This window comes from Bos javanicus, chromosome 4 (assembly GCF_032452875.1).
Source record: "Bos javanicus breed banteng chromosome 4, ARS-OSU_banteng_1.0, whole genome shotgun sequence".
NCBI lineage: Eukaryota > Metazoa > Chordata > Mammalia > Artiodactyla > Bovidae > Bos > Bos javanicus.
The window spans coordinates 88,775,062-88,790,017 of NC_083871.1; the positions used below are offsets into that span (position 1 = coordinate 88,775,062).

Sequence of the window (14,956 nt, forward strand, 5' to 3'; positions counted from 1 at the left end):
GATATCTTAAACAGATATGATGAAAACATCTGTTTGTTGTATTGTCTTCTGAAGCTGAGCTCATCTTTAACAGTATTTATCTTCACCCTGAGTAAATGTGCTCACATACATTTAATGCCATTGGGTCCCTCTTGTCTCTAGAGAAAGGAAATTTATGAATAGACAGGTGTTTTCTGTTTATGTTAGACTATAGCGACCATTTGGACCTCTGCTATAATCCCATATGTAGAAGATTTAGTAACTGGGACTTTGATGATTCAGAGAAATAAAACCCAAAAGTCATCTGACTCGTCAAGGGAGGAGAAACAATGCTTATGGCTAATAGGAGGCCAAGTGCAAACTCATGGCCCATGTTATATCTATTTTACTGTTGTGAATTTCGTTGTGCAAAGCACTGGTAAGATTGGAGGTTTTCATTATTCTTCCTGAATTTGAACTTGACTGGTATTGTCCAGAAGGGGAAACTATTCCTTGCTACCCCTCTTGAGTTTTTGTGCATGGACAGGTAATAAAATTGACACAAGATAGATTAACAGGAGAAAAATTAATTTCATGTACACCAGAGATCATAAAATGATGCTTATTGATCAAAAGTGGGCAGCTTTTATATCTTTTATGTAAAGAATAAATTTGTGAGCATTGGATAGGACAAAGAAGTTTAGGTTTGGAGCCGTAATAAATAAGAAAATTAAAGAAAGTTTGCTGCTGCTGCTGCTAAGTCGCTTCAGTCGTGTCCGACTCTGTGCGACCCCATAGACGGCAGCCCACCAGGCTCCCCCGTCCCTGGGATTCTCCAGGCAAGAACACTGGAGTGGGTTGCCATTTCCTTCTCCAATGCATAAAAAGTGAAAAGTGAAAGTGAGGTTGCTCAGTCATGTCCGACTCTTAGCGACCCCATGGACTGCCGCCCACCAGGCTCCTCCGCCCATGGGATTCTCCAGGCAAGAGTATTGCAGTGGGGTGCCATTGCCTTCTCCGAAGGAAAGTTTAGACGTGTGTAATAAATTATTAGAGAAGGAACAGGGTTTGTGTATATGAGCTTCTCAACCCTGAAATGAATTATCTCTGGTGATAAAGATATCTCTACTAGCAGCCTTCAGAGGGGAGATTTATCTCCTGTATTCAGGGAGACAAAGAAGGATCAAAGGGTTCACATATGCGCTGCTTTTCAAGTAACATTAATTAGAAATAATCAATATGCAGCTTTGGCATCTTTGGGGGCAGGCTGTGTGCCCTGAACTCCAACCTGCTAAGCCCCCTTTGTCCATCAGTAGCAGGCAGCTGAGGCACTGGAACCACAGAAGAACCAGCCCTGGTCCCAGCTTTACGTGATGGAATATTGGTGGGATGACTGCAAGTCAGGCGTCATGGCGCTCAGCCTGCAGTCTGACAGGAGCACCCCTGGGGAAGCTACTGTACTTCTAATTAGCCTCTAGGATTTAGAGACTCTTCATGGCTTTATTCCACTGTTCAATTACTTCATTTCAGTCATATCTGAGTTTATCAGGAAGTCATGCTTGGCTATAGAAGACATACTTGTTTTCTGAGTAATGTTTGAATTCTGGCTATGGATGCTACAGCTCTTTTTTAGTCTATTTGAACATCTTCATTTTAAAGTGTCACCACAAGCCATGATTTTGAGTTTACTGGAATTTCAGATACATTAAAGTCATTTATTTCATTAACTGGTTAACTCACTCTGCATCTACAAACAGGGGGCTGACAAAGATTCTCCACTGGACCCTAGTGTCAGGCTCGCTAAGGTCTCTTTTCGTCATTGCCTCAAACGCTGGGCTTCTTCTGTAGCCTTCTTTGTAGAGTCCAATTCTAGCAGGAACCTTCTGAAGGCAGTTTACCACGAATGCCCCATCCTCCTTCTCTGTCCCCTGGACCTGTAGCAGCTTCCTCATCTGCCACCATCCCCCACATGACCTCTGACCACCTGGCTTGCATTCAGTAAGAATCCTGTCAGGTGTCTTTAGCCAGACTCTCCCCTCACCCCTGATGTTTCCTTTAGTAATTTTGTAGCCACTGACCACCCTCAGCCCTCTGTTCCTCGGTTATAAATTCTCAGAGTCCTTGCTGTATTCAAAAATGGAGCCCAGTTGTATGCTGAGGTCTCTTTTCCCCTATTGCAGTAGTTTGTCTTCACAAAATTTGTTTTTACTGCTTTAATTACTGTCTTGTTCTGGTTTTTATTTAATAGTTCTGTGGCTTCTGGATGATACATTTTGGTTCTTGTTTAAATATCTTCACTTTAAAGTGTCACCATAAGCCATGATTTTCAGCTTATTGAAATTCAAAGTATGTCATTCATTCCTTTAATAACTAATCCCTGTGTGTATCTATTGTGTATCAACTAGTGGCTTAGAAAGTTGACAATAACCTAATCCTACAGTTAAAGGTATATTATGTACTTCTTTTACAAGGCCTCTGGATTTTGCAAAGGTATTCTGGACACAGAAAGTCCTTATAAGCACATTCATATTCTTTCCAAAGGGATTTTTGTTTAAGAATAAGATGAAACTGCTTTCTTATTTTCAATTAAACATTGTCCTAGGTATTGACCTACCAAGCATTTTCCAAAGCTGAAATATTTATATCTTTTACAAAGTAACAATATAACTTTGCTTACAGTTTTAATATTTAGAATTTTCATGTTTAAGGATACTGTGGTTTTCTAGCTTCTTAGCTATATTACTCCCTGATTTTATCGTGGCACAATAGGACAAACTTTTATTGCATAAAGTGAGCATGTATAGATTACATCTCTGTGTTCCACTACAGCCATTAAATAGAGTTTCAGAACTCCTCTTGAGGAACTTTGTTATTTACTTGGCTCTTTTTTTTCTCCTCTCCCTTCCCATTTTAAGGAGCAGAATTCAGAAAATTAATATTTTCCTTTAGCTAACAGATATCAAGTATAGCTTTACATTTTGAAAATGTGAAATCTAATTATTTTTACCAATTTTGTAAGGAGAGATTACCTTTGCAGTGAATGCTGTACTTCCTTGAAATGGGTGCCTTGAGTCCATTCTTCATCTATATTACACTACAGAAATTTGTCACTATTTAACAAAACACATCAAAATTACTGCAAATGAGAATTTGTTCTATCATTGCATTCTTAAACTCATTTCAAATGCTAATAGAAAAATTCATAGCATTCTTATGTTAATTTACCATCATTGCTAACCCTCTTGGTTAGGAGGCACTTGAGTTTCCAGGATTCACACACACATATTCAAACATACACACACATGTACAGGCACACACAGAAAAGCCCCTTTCCCCCCATCATACAATAACATCTCAAAAGATTTAAGTCTTTAACTGACTGGGCAAAGATCTGCCTTTTCTCACCCAGTAGGTTAAACACTGCAGAGCTAATAGATTGAAACAGTTTCTAACCTACTGACTTCTTAGAGGAAAACTTTTAAAGGTGCTTCAAAAATAAGTTGTCTTTTAAAATTGTATTGTATAAGTTTATAGGGAAAATGAGGTATGACTTTTGGTGAAAAAAATTAGAAGTTCCATAATGTGCTGTTTTTAAGACCAACACTCTGGGTTTGGAAGTTGTTTGGCACTTAACTGTGCTTGCTAGGAGCTTCCCAGGTGGCGCTAGAGGTGAAGAACCTGCCTGCCAATGCAGGAGACATAAGAGATGTTTGATCCCTGGGTTGGGAAGATCCCCTGGAGAACCAAATGGTAACCCACTCCAGTATTCTTGTCTGGAGAATCCCATGGACAGAGGAGCCTGGTGGACTACAGTCCATAGCATTACAAAGAGTTGGACATGACTGAAGCAACTTATCTTACAGGGGATACACAGATTAAAAATTAGCAATTTCTTTAGCCTTGAGGGTCTCCAGTCTGTGTAAATTTAATCTGTGGGAGATACTGACAAACCCGAGACAAAGTAGGAGAAGGAATGAATAATAAAGAATACTGGTGATGATAATGATAAAGGGAAAAGGGAAAGGAGTCGATCGAACGCAGCCACAAATGTCATTAACTTCTCTTATTCAATCAAGTTTATTACCTATTTCCGGCCACATTACTTATAAAACATCATGACTTATTCTTATTAACAAGAATTGCTTATGACAATGAAGATCCCAGCTAGTCCAAATATGCTCTTTGCTACTCATAAAGCTCTGGACTTAGGCTAGTTCCTTTAACCGGGTCTCAGAAGTGAATGTTGAGAACCTCGAAGTTTCTGCTGTAAATGTAATCCATTTAATTCTCTGACTATAGTCAGAAACCTCTGATCTGTGATTTCTCAATCTTGCCTTTGTATTTTAGACCTAAAAATGCTCCTGTTTATTTTCTCTCACCTATGAATTAACACAGCAGTCTCCCAACTATCTGTTTGGAAAATTAAATTCCTGTAGATTTCTTCCTAGGGCTTCCTGGTGGGTCAACAGTAAAGAATCTACCTGCAATTCAGGAGATGTGCGTTCGATCCCTGGGTCGGGAAGATTGCCTGGAGAAGGGAATGGCTACCCACTCCAGTATTCTTGCCTGGAGAATTCCATGGACGGAGGAGTCTAGCGGGCTACAGTCTGAGGGGTAGCAAAGAGTGATGCAACTGAGCACACACACACAGAGTGATTCCCACTGAAACTCAAACCTGCAATCAGTTTCAAGCTCAAGTGAGTCTTCCTGGCCTCATGGGCTTTTGCCTCTGGTCATTGCCTTGGCTCACACAGACACCAAACATCTTGCTATGTATGAAACAGTGACATTTGAGGTTAGGTTGACGATCATCAGGTGGGCCAAAGGATGGAGTTTTACTTAAACTCTGAAGACTTCAAGAAGGTTTTATTCCACAGAAATGCAGTTTCTGGTTCTGGCTCTGTCACTGGTTTGTTATAATTAGGTCAGTTTGAGTAAAAGAGTTACATTATGATGCATATAAACATGCTAATTTTTAATCTTGAAGATGAAACTGGCTTGAGAAAAGAAACTTGTAGAAACTACAATCCTTTTTACCTTTGGTGATTAGAACGAGTTTTCCAGGGTTGCTGAAACAAACTGCAATTAACTTAGTGGCTTAAAACTACAGACATTTATGATTTAGTTCTGAAGGCCAGAAGTTCTAAATCAGGGTGTCAGCAGGGTTGTGTTCCCTTTCAAGACACCAGAAAAGAGTCTTTTTTGTCTTTACCTAGCTCCTGTTGGCTCAGGGCACCTTGGCATGCCTTGGTTTGAAGCTGTGTTACTTCAGTCTCCATCTTCATAGTCACATGGCCTTCTTCCCTACATCTTTGTGTCCTTTACTCTTCTTCTATGGGTACCAGTCACTGAATTTAGGGCCTCCCCTAATCCAAGATGATATCATCTTATATCTTTAACTATTTATATTTGCAAAGACTCTATTTCCAAATAAGGTCATATTCTTATGAGGTTTGAGGTAGAATTGCATTTGCGGGGGGCACACTGTTCAACCCATTAGAGTAACTATCCTCCTTTAAATGTCATAGCTTTGTTACTTTTTAAAATTCAAATTCACAATTAAGGATAGAAGTGTCCATTCTTTTTTTTGACAATTTCTGTAAGTAGAGATCTTCCCATTAGGCTCATTCTTCCCCAAGCTTTTTTTATATGAAATGATCATGTGGAAATTAGGTATGAACCTTATTTCAACAAGTTTAACCTAATCCTTTCTTTATTCCATGTAGTTGTCTCACCAGCTGCCATTCAGGTGTTTGTATTGGTAGTTTAGAGGAGTGTTTCCTCCAATGCTACTTAAGGTGAAGATTTTCTAACTCCTAAGTAAGAAAGTTTATAAGGGCTTAAACTATGAAAAATTTTAGTTCTTTTATATGTTTTAAACATTAGCAGGGAAAATCCATTTTCTTCAAAGCATGAGACTGTAATGGTTCTTAAGATTTTATTTTATTCTGTCTGTGGTGGTCTCTTTAGAGCAACTGCTTTTCAGCAATGGGAATAAATGGATATTTATGGTAAGACCACATGTTCCTGGGAAAAATGTTAAATTCTCTTTATACAGTTACATAGCAGTATGCTAGTAATCCAATTCAACATTCTAGTTTCTTCCTAGAATCACAGAACATTTAAATGCGTCTTCTTGCAGGTAATTTTTACAAATACCAAATGTTAAATAATACATAGTTTAATTTCTTATCCTTGACTCAGAATGTTTTATTGTACCACAAAATGTGCCCTAACACTTCACACTGTGACAATCAAAATGATATAATACAATGTCAACTATAGAAGACTATAAAAGGCCAAAGTTCATGTATTCCTTTCCATGAGGTAGGCCAGAACCAATCCTTTTACTGGAAGATATAAAGTCATAAAATATTTTATTAACTTTAAACACAAATGTACATTACTTTGATATAGTATGGAGCACAAAAAATAGCACTTCAACGTACCCCTCAAAAGGCGATTTTATTTGATTCAATAGTTTCGAGCAAACTTTTGACTTATTTCCTCTGGCAGAAGTGACTTTTACCTCTTCTACCTGCCTTCCTTAAGAAAGGGAAAAAAAAATAATGGTGAAATCTCACCATTCCATGAGAGGTTTTTTCCCACTTTTTGGCAGAACACTGAAAAATGTTCTTTCAAGAAATAACAAACTGAGAGGTTCAACTTGGAATTTATTTTTATTTAACAGTTTGTTGCTAAGGCATTGTTTGGTACAGCATTCTGCACAGCTAGGAAGGCACAAGGTAAAAGAGCCACCTTCATTTCTCTGTAGGTTCAACAGTGATTTGGAAACATGAGACAAGCATTAGTCACTATACAATCTGTATCACACATAAGAGAAAATAATTTCATTAATTCAAACACAGGAGTCCTTCATCTTCAAACATTGAATTAAACTCCCTGCACTTAAAGTCAAGAACTTGACTGTGAAGCTTACAATCTCTGACATGGAAATGTAGTGTAATGACACATTCTACATTTACTATTTTTTTTTTTTTTCAGTTACAGATGCAGCAACTTGCAAAACATTCCTAAATACGAAGGAAGAAGAATATTTAAATGTAAATCATCATTATTCATTTTTATCCATCAAAGTGGCTTCATTCTGTGTTCATATCTTGCATCAAATATTAGGTACACCAAAGCGTGTAGGAGAAAAAAGTGCCTTTCATAGTCATCGCTCTTTGTGATGAGAATGCTGAGGCACCACCATATCTCCTCTAGGAGCTTTGCTGGGTCTAGCGGAACACCCCAGGCAGTGTTCACCTTCCTTCTGCTTCCGTGTTGTTTGGCTCTGGACTTCAGAGCACCCCCTCTTATTTCAAACACTTCTTTCCTCTGGGCCTGGAATGCCCCAGTTGAACGTTGTGTTAACAGAAGATTTCAACTACCTCCAGATCTGAGACTCTTCTCTGTAAAAGGAAGCCCCCAGAAAAGTGCTACAGGACAATTTATTACATTATTTTATGCTGATAGACTTGGCTACTATCCTCATATAGATGAAAAAACAGGCAAAACCGTATTCGGAGGGATTCCCCAGTTGGGAAACTTAAAAAGTCATTTGGAGAAAGCAAAAAATGACATTGCCTATTACATACCAAATGACAGCGTGGGCTTGGCGGTCATTGACTGGGAAAACTGGAGGCCTACCTGGGCAAGAAACTGGAAACCTAAAGATGTTTACAGGGATGAGTCAGTTGAGTTGGTTCTGCAAAAAAATCCGCAACTCAGTTTCCCAGAGGCTTCCAAGATTGCAAAAGTGGATTTTGAGACAGCAGGAAAGAGTTTCATGCAAGAGACTTTAAAACTGGGAAAATTACTTCGGCCAAATCACTTATGGGGTTATTATCTTTTTCCTGATTGTTACAATCATAATTATAACCAACCTACTTACAATGGAAATTGCCCTGATGTAGAAAAAAGGAGAAATGATGATCTCGACTGGTTGTGGAAGGAAAGCACTGCCCTTTTCCCTTCTGTTTATTTGAATATCAGGTTAAAATCTACTCAAAATGCTGCCTTGTATGTTCGTAATCGTGTCCAGGAAGCCATTCGGTTGTCTAAAATAGCGAGTGTCGAAAGTCCACTTCCGGTTTTTGTATATGCCCGTCCAGTTTTTACTGATGGGTCTTCAACATATCTTTCTCAGGTAAGTAAATAAAGCAAGGTAAGAAAGCTATGGAATATTGTCCACAAATGGTGTTTAGTGGAATGGAACACCATTTTTGAAGGGAGTAAAACTTAGCTTTTAATAATCTTTAGGAATATGCACTCAGGTAGTTCTGCATCCTTATATGAATGTAAAATAAGAATATATTTCATTTTTAATGTAATCATACAATATTTTAGCAACCATAGACAACTGGGTAGTATAAACAATGTATTAATTTAGCTCCTTTTATGGGCCTACTCTCTTGTCAATAAAAGTAATTAAAATAGTAGCAGAAAATTCATGTTTTTGTTATAGTAGGACAGTGGTGGCATAAAAGATAGAAATGAATAGTGGAGAAATACTTACATAATTATTGTTGGGTTAGCATTCTTGGCTTTGGCATTACTGTCCTGTGTATAACACTTCATTGTATTCCTCCCTGTTAACTCTCCCTATCACCTTTGCCAGGGTGACCTTGTGAATTCGGTTGGTGAGATCGTTTCTCTAGGTGCCTCTGGGATTATAATGTGGGGCAGTCTCAATCTAAGCTTATCTATGGTAAGTTGAAATGATGAAAATAGATGTGGAAACAGGTGAAAACATTTCTAGTTTGAATGTTTATGAGAATTGTTGTGGGATTAAGTAATAAACATGATCTTTGGCACAAAGTAGTTGGTGCTCAATTAATAGTGGTTAAATCAAACTATCAATTGTATGGTTGTGTTATAAGGCAGCTTTCCAGTGAGGAAACAGAAATTTGTTGAGATTAATTGAAATTCTCTATGCTACCTGGCTAAGAAGTAGCAAAAACAGGACTATATTCTTGTTTTTTTTTTTTTTACTTACTCTATTGTGCCGTGTTGCTTCTCAAAAGAAGAGCTCAACTAGTCAACATTCATTCACTCATTCTTTCATTCACCCAATTACTGTTTTATTAAGCACTTACTTATTTACTAAGTTAATGACAGTTTACTGTTGGGGGTCAGCAACTGGGATGGTGTGGGCAGTTGGCAGTTAGTCTTTGAAAATGTATTAGATTGTTCAAAGCTTCCCTAAGGGAGAGGAAAAGGAACACTTTATTTTCCACAGGTTGTATTTAATAGTGTCCATTTTAAGCAAAACTTGTTTTATCAGGAAGGAAGGCTTATTTAGCTCTACATAGTATGAACTGTATTCATTTTTTCCTAATGCATTTTCTTTACTTCAAAAAGCCTTAAACCATTCTATCATGACCTACTCCTTTTCTCTCTTTCTTTCTCTTTTCTCTCTTTCCTTCTCCATATCAGGTCTTTATCCTTTACCTCTTCAGTTTTCTTGACTCAAAACATGAATAGAGCTGTCACATGGACACTGCTGAGTTGGAGCTGAACTTTCCTTCTCTGATCGATGTGGAAATACTAGTAACCTAGGTGCCATGGAGTGTGTCTTATGAAGCTCTTGGTCCAGAGGTTTCATCCTAGGACTTACAAAGAACAGAATTTACACTCTAAGACCAAAAGAGATCTTTTGTATCTTGTCCTTCAGATACACTAGCTGTATTTCTCCTTCATTTGTAAAGGTATTTAGCTTTTTGAAATTCGTTTCAAGATTATCTGAGCCCTCCTACCTATTTGGTAGATTCTATTATCTCTGGTTTGATCACCAGTAAAGGGAAATAATATAGACTATAAGTTCAGATAATGGGATATGTCCCTTTTGTAATATCTTTTATATGTCAGAAAATTATTTAAGAATTATAATTCTCATAGGAATATTCCTGATTTTTATCAGTTGTTTTCTCAAATGTATAAACTCTCTTCTCAAGGATCCCATTAGTTCTTTGATGGAACCATTTATAAATTCCCCATTTATAATTTTTTTTTAATTGAGAACTTCACACTTACTCTGATAAGGAATGAATCATGCCTTCTCCAATTAGTAGGGTGACATTAGCAGTATGACATGGCATAGAATTCAACTGCTACACTTTTTTTTTCAATTGCACTTCAATCTTAGATTCGCATTCTTCTACCATGACTCTCAAATCACCTTCAGTATTCACATAGAGACAGTCCTTCAACTTTAATATGAAGACTTCCTAGTTAATGACACTGATTTGAACTTGTTCCCTGTAGACCTTTCCCAATTTACAATCATTTTGAATGTTAATTCTATCATTACTTTGCCTTTTTCCTATGTCATCAATACTGTTATGGATTGCCTGTGTTTTCTCTGATCCACTGACAACTTAAAAAACTGGTAATTCCAAGTTTACTTGCAATGATTGGAAGTGACTTAAAACAATGGTTATCAAATGTAGGCAAACCATTCCTTCCATTTCATCTTACTAGACCCAACTGTGAGACAGAGTCAGCTTCTACTGGCTTTAGTTCATGAGACCTCATTGTTAAATATTCAGAAATTTTGTGAACTGTTTGTTAAAAATTAAATTACAAAAACTTAGAATAAGTATGCAAAAACAAAAGTATGCTAAGTATGCTAAAAACAAAAGCAATAAATACTAAAAATGTATCAATCATTTACTTCATTGTCCTATCATCCGTACTTTTGATTTATTTATATCAATCATATATGTGTAAGTGGAAATGGTATTATGCAATGGTGTGTTTCTTCCTACCATAATCCTGTCCTATGTAATGGTGATGTCATGTTGGTAGCTTAAAATTGGCCATGGTAGGAGTATTTACAGCATGGATTTTGATGAATACTATAAACTAGACTTTATGTCTTAGAGAAAGACTTTAAGCCTACAAAGACTGCATCTTGTGTAGGCTACTGACTCTCAAACATTCTCATCCTTTCACTCCTCTTCCTGCCTAGTTCTTGTCTCTGTAGACAACTCTAATGTCATCTGTGCTAAGTCACTTCAGTGGTGTTCAGCTCTTTGCGACCCTATGGACTGTAGTCCATCAGGCCCCACTGTCCATGGGATTTCTAGGCAAGAATACTGGAATGGGTTGCCATCTCCTTCTCCAGGGGATCTTCCTGATCCAGGGATTGAACCCTTGTCTCTTATGTCTCTTGCTTTTGCACATAGGTTCTTTACCACTAGTGCCACCTAGGCAGCCCAGATCAATGTCTTTGATCTTGGTATAAATTCTCATATACCCTTGGCACTGGTGATACTGTGTTGAAGAATACTGACAAAGTCCCTGCCTTCATGAAGCTCATATAGTTGGAGGGATAAAAGCAATTGTTCTTGTTGTTTAGTTGCTAAGTTGTGTCTGACTCTTTTGAAACCCCATGGACTGTAGGCCACAGGATCCTCTGTCCATGGGATTTCCCAGGCAAGAATACTGGAGTGGGCTGCCATATTCTACTCCAGGGGATCTTCTCTACCCAGGGATTGAACCCACGTCTCCTGCATTGGCAGGCAGATTCTTTCCCACTGTGCTACCAGGTAAGCCCAGTAGAGGCAACACAAAACAATAAAAATATTTTATGTGGTAAGTTCTATGCAGAAAATTTAAATAGAGAGATGTAAGAAAATGAACAGGAAAGGTGTCTAAGAAGGGTCTGGTCTAATGAAAACTGCAATCTGAATGACAAGATGGAGTCAGTAATGTTTAAAATGAGATGGAAGAGCATTCTGGGCAGAGGAAACAGTAAGTGCAGCTTGAAATGAACCTGCCATGCTTGTGAAACAACTAGTGTGTCTAAGGCCAAGTGGGTGAGGGTACAAGAGATGGGTGAGGTTACACCTCAGCAGGCTGTATACAAGATGAATTATATTCTTAACACCATGTAAAGCTATTAGAGGATTAAGAAGAGGTTTTCTATTGCTGCCATAAAAACTACAACAAACAGTGGTTTAAACAGCAGAAAATTATTGTCTTACAATTCAGTAGTTCAAAAGTCCAACATGGACCTTAATGCACTAAAATCAAGATGTCAGCAGGACTGCGTTCCTGTCTAGGGAAAGACCCTCATTTGCTCATTTGGGTTGTTGACAGAATTCACTTTCTTGTGTTTATAGCATAAAGATCTCTATTTCCTGTCTGGCTATGGTTAAAGTGATTTCATTTCTCAGGAGGTCACTATATTCTTTAGCTTTTGGCCTTTTCCTCTACATTCAAAGCCAGCAATGCTGGGTTGAGTCTCCCTTACCTTTGTGTTTGTCCTCTTTCTCCCAGCTCATTTTTAAAATCCAAATAGAAAACGTTTCTACATTTTTACGGACTCGTGGTTAGATTGAGTCCATCAGATGGTTCAGAATATTCTCCCCATCTCCTCCCGTCCAAGTACTAACCAGGCCCGACCCTGCTTAGCTTCCGAGATCAGATGAGATCAGGTATATTCAGGGTGGTTTGGCCTTAGACTTTCCCAATCTCAAGATCCACAGCCTTAATCAAATCTAGAGGGTCCCTTTTGCCATGTAAAGTAACACAGTCACAGGTTCCAAGGGACTGGAGTATGAACATCCTTGGAAGGATCTTATTCTGCCTACCATTGATGGCATCATTTCAAGAAGGTAACAAGAAATAGATTCAAGTGGAAGCTGCCAAGGTTCCTCAACTTGCCTGCCAACCTACCACAAACAAACACTTCCTTTGATCTTAATGAAGGATGAGCACAGCCAACTCACTCAATGGAATTGTTGATCATGAAAGAAAGCAACTACCTTCTATGTTTTGAAAAGGATGGATTCCTACTTTTAAGAAGTATCCATTTCAAGATGAATCATTTTAGTGACTCATCACTCATACTCTGCCAAATAAGTATATCTGCAAAACAGCTGTCATAGTTCAACCATACTTGAATTATATGTAACATTTAATATATAGTCGGTTGAACCTGTTTAGGTGTTTTGAGCTAGCGATTTTTTTCTTTTTTTAAATATTTAATTTTTTTTTTACAAGGTTGTGTTGGTTTCTGTCATACAACAATGCAAATCAGCCATAATTATATATAGATCCCTTTCCTCAGCCTTCCTCCTCTCCCCACATCCCATCCCTCCAGGTATCACAGAGTGTCAGATCAGGCTCCTTGACCTACACAGCAACTTCTCACCCCTTCTAGTGAGGTGGATGAACATAGAGCCTGTTATACAGACTGAAGAAAGTAAAAAAGAAAAAAAACAAATATATTAACGCATATGTATGGAATCTAAAATGGTATTGATGAACCTCTTTGCAGGGAAGGAATGGAGATGCAGATGTGGAGAATGGACTTGTGCACGCAGTGGGGGAGGGAGAGAGGGGGATGAAGGGAGAAGGCAGCACCAACATACACACTCTCAGGTGTTAAGATGGGATAGCTGGTGAGCTAGCAATTCAGAAACCACTCTTTCCAGTGCTTAAAAGTGTCTGAGCAATGTGATACTTCTTATCTTTATTTGTACTTCATATTAGCTACACATTGAGGTAAAAAATGATATGCTGGACCCTGTGCTTAGCCCTTTTATGTACACTGCATCTTTTCATCTTCACAACAACCCTATGAGGTAGGTTCTATAATTATCTTTAGATGATGAAGCTGAAGCATAGTCAGGTTAATTAATTTTCCCAAGGTCACCCAGAAAGGAAACCAAGACTTAGAAAGCTTACGGGATTCCCAAGCTCACATAGCTAGCCATTGATAGAACTGTGACTCCAATCTGGGCAGATGGGCTCCAGACTCCATGCTCTAAGCCCTCCACCCCCACTCCACTCCACTGTACCATTCCGCCCCTTCCATCCCTGTTAGTGTAGGAATTATTGAGGAGACTGTGGCTAGGATGTATTAAACCTCAATGGGTCCGTGATTTAGTGACATGAAATGGCATGTGAAACTTACTTACAAATGTCACACACAAAAAAATAGCTGGAATGGTCTTGATAAAGCAAAAAAGATGAAATATTTCCTACCTCTTACTGATTTTTTGGTACTTCCTTTAAAATTGCTTTATGTAGTGAATTAATTCATATATGAACTAATTTACTTAGATCTTAATAATCTGATCTTATAATTTTACAGCAATCTTGCATGAACCTAGGCACTTACTTGAACACTACACTGAATCCTTACATAATCAACGTCACCCTAGCCGCCAAAATGTGCAGCCAAGTGCTTTGCCATGATGAAGGAGTGTGTACAAGGAAACACTGGAATTCAAGCGACTATCTTCACCTGAACCCAATGAATTTTGCTATTCAAACTGGGGAAGGTGGAAAATACACAGTACCTGGGACAGTCACACTTGAAGACCTGCAAAAGTTTTCTGATACATTTTATTGCAGTTGTTATGCCAACATCCACTGTAAGAAGAGAGTTGATATAAAAAATGTTCATAGTGTTAACGTATGTATGGCAGAAGACATTTGTATAGACAGCCCTGTGAAGTTACAACCCAGTGATCATTCCTCCAGCCAGAAGGAGGCATCTACTACCACCTTCAGCAGTATCTCACCCTCCACTACAACTGCCACAGTATCTCCATGTACTCCTGAGAAACACTCCCCTGAGTGCCTCAAAGTCAGGTGTTCGGAAGTCATCCCCAACGTCACCCAAAAGGCGTGTCAAAGTGTTAAATTGAAGAACATTTCCTATCAGTCACCTATTCAAAATATTAAAAATCAAACAACCTATTAAAATTAAATTCAGTACTTAAGTTTCCTGTCTACATGCTTTGTGCTTTTATATTTTGTACATTTTTATATTTAATATTTAGCCAGATGATTTTTTTTTTAGGCAAGTAATGATACCTATATAAACTTTTACATTTGAAATGTGAATCAAAACTCATGGCCAAGAGAGTATTTTAAGTTTTTGAGCAAAGATTGTTTTTCATGATTAAATTGAACCTGGAGTTATTATTAATTGATAAAGAATTGTGACCAGTGCCTTTAATTTTCAAACTCATAG

The 14,956-nt window shown here is 38.1% G+C and overlaps 1 protein-coding gene across 5 annotated transcripts in view; it reads left to right on the forward strand.

Annotated features, from left to right (window-relative positions):
* LOC133246361 (hyaluronidase PH-20-like) overlaps positions 1 to 14,702 on the forward strand; it is a 19,462-nt gene extending 4,760 nt beyond the window's left edge. For 2 of the 5 annotated variants that reach the window (XM_061414574.1, XM_061414575.1), the window contains exons 2-4: positions 6,964 to 8,110; positions 8,582 to 8,671; positions 14,069 to 14,702. In XM_061414574.1, the coding sequence (XP_061270558.1) occupies positions 7,151 to 8,110; positions 8,582 to 8,671; positions 14,069 to 14,683 (1,665 nt within the window). In that variant the 5' untranslated portion in view covers positions 6,964 to 7,150 and the 3' untranslated portion in view covers positions 14,684 to 14,702. The remainder of the gene's footprint in view (positions 1 to 6,963; positions 8,111 to 8,581; positions 8,672 to 14,068) is intronic. The other 3 variants (XM_061414576.1, XM_061414577.1, XM_061414578.1) reach the window with 2 other exon arrangements.
* Positions 14,703 to 14,956: the final 254 nt, after the last annotated feature.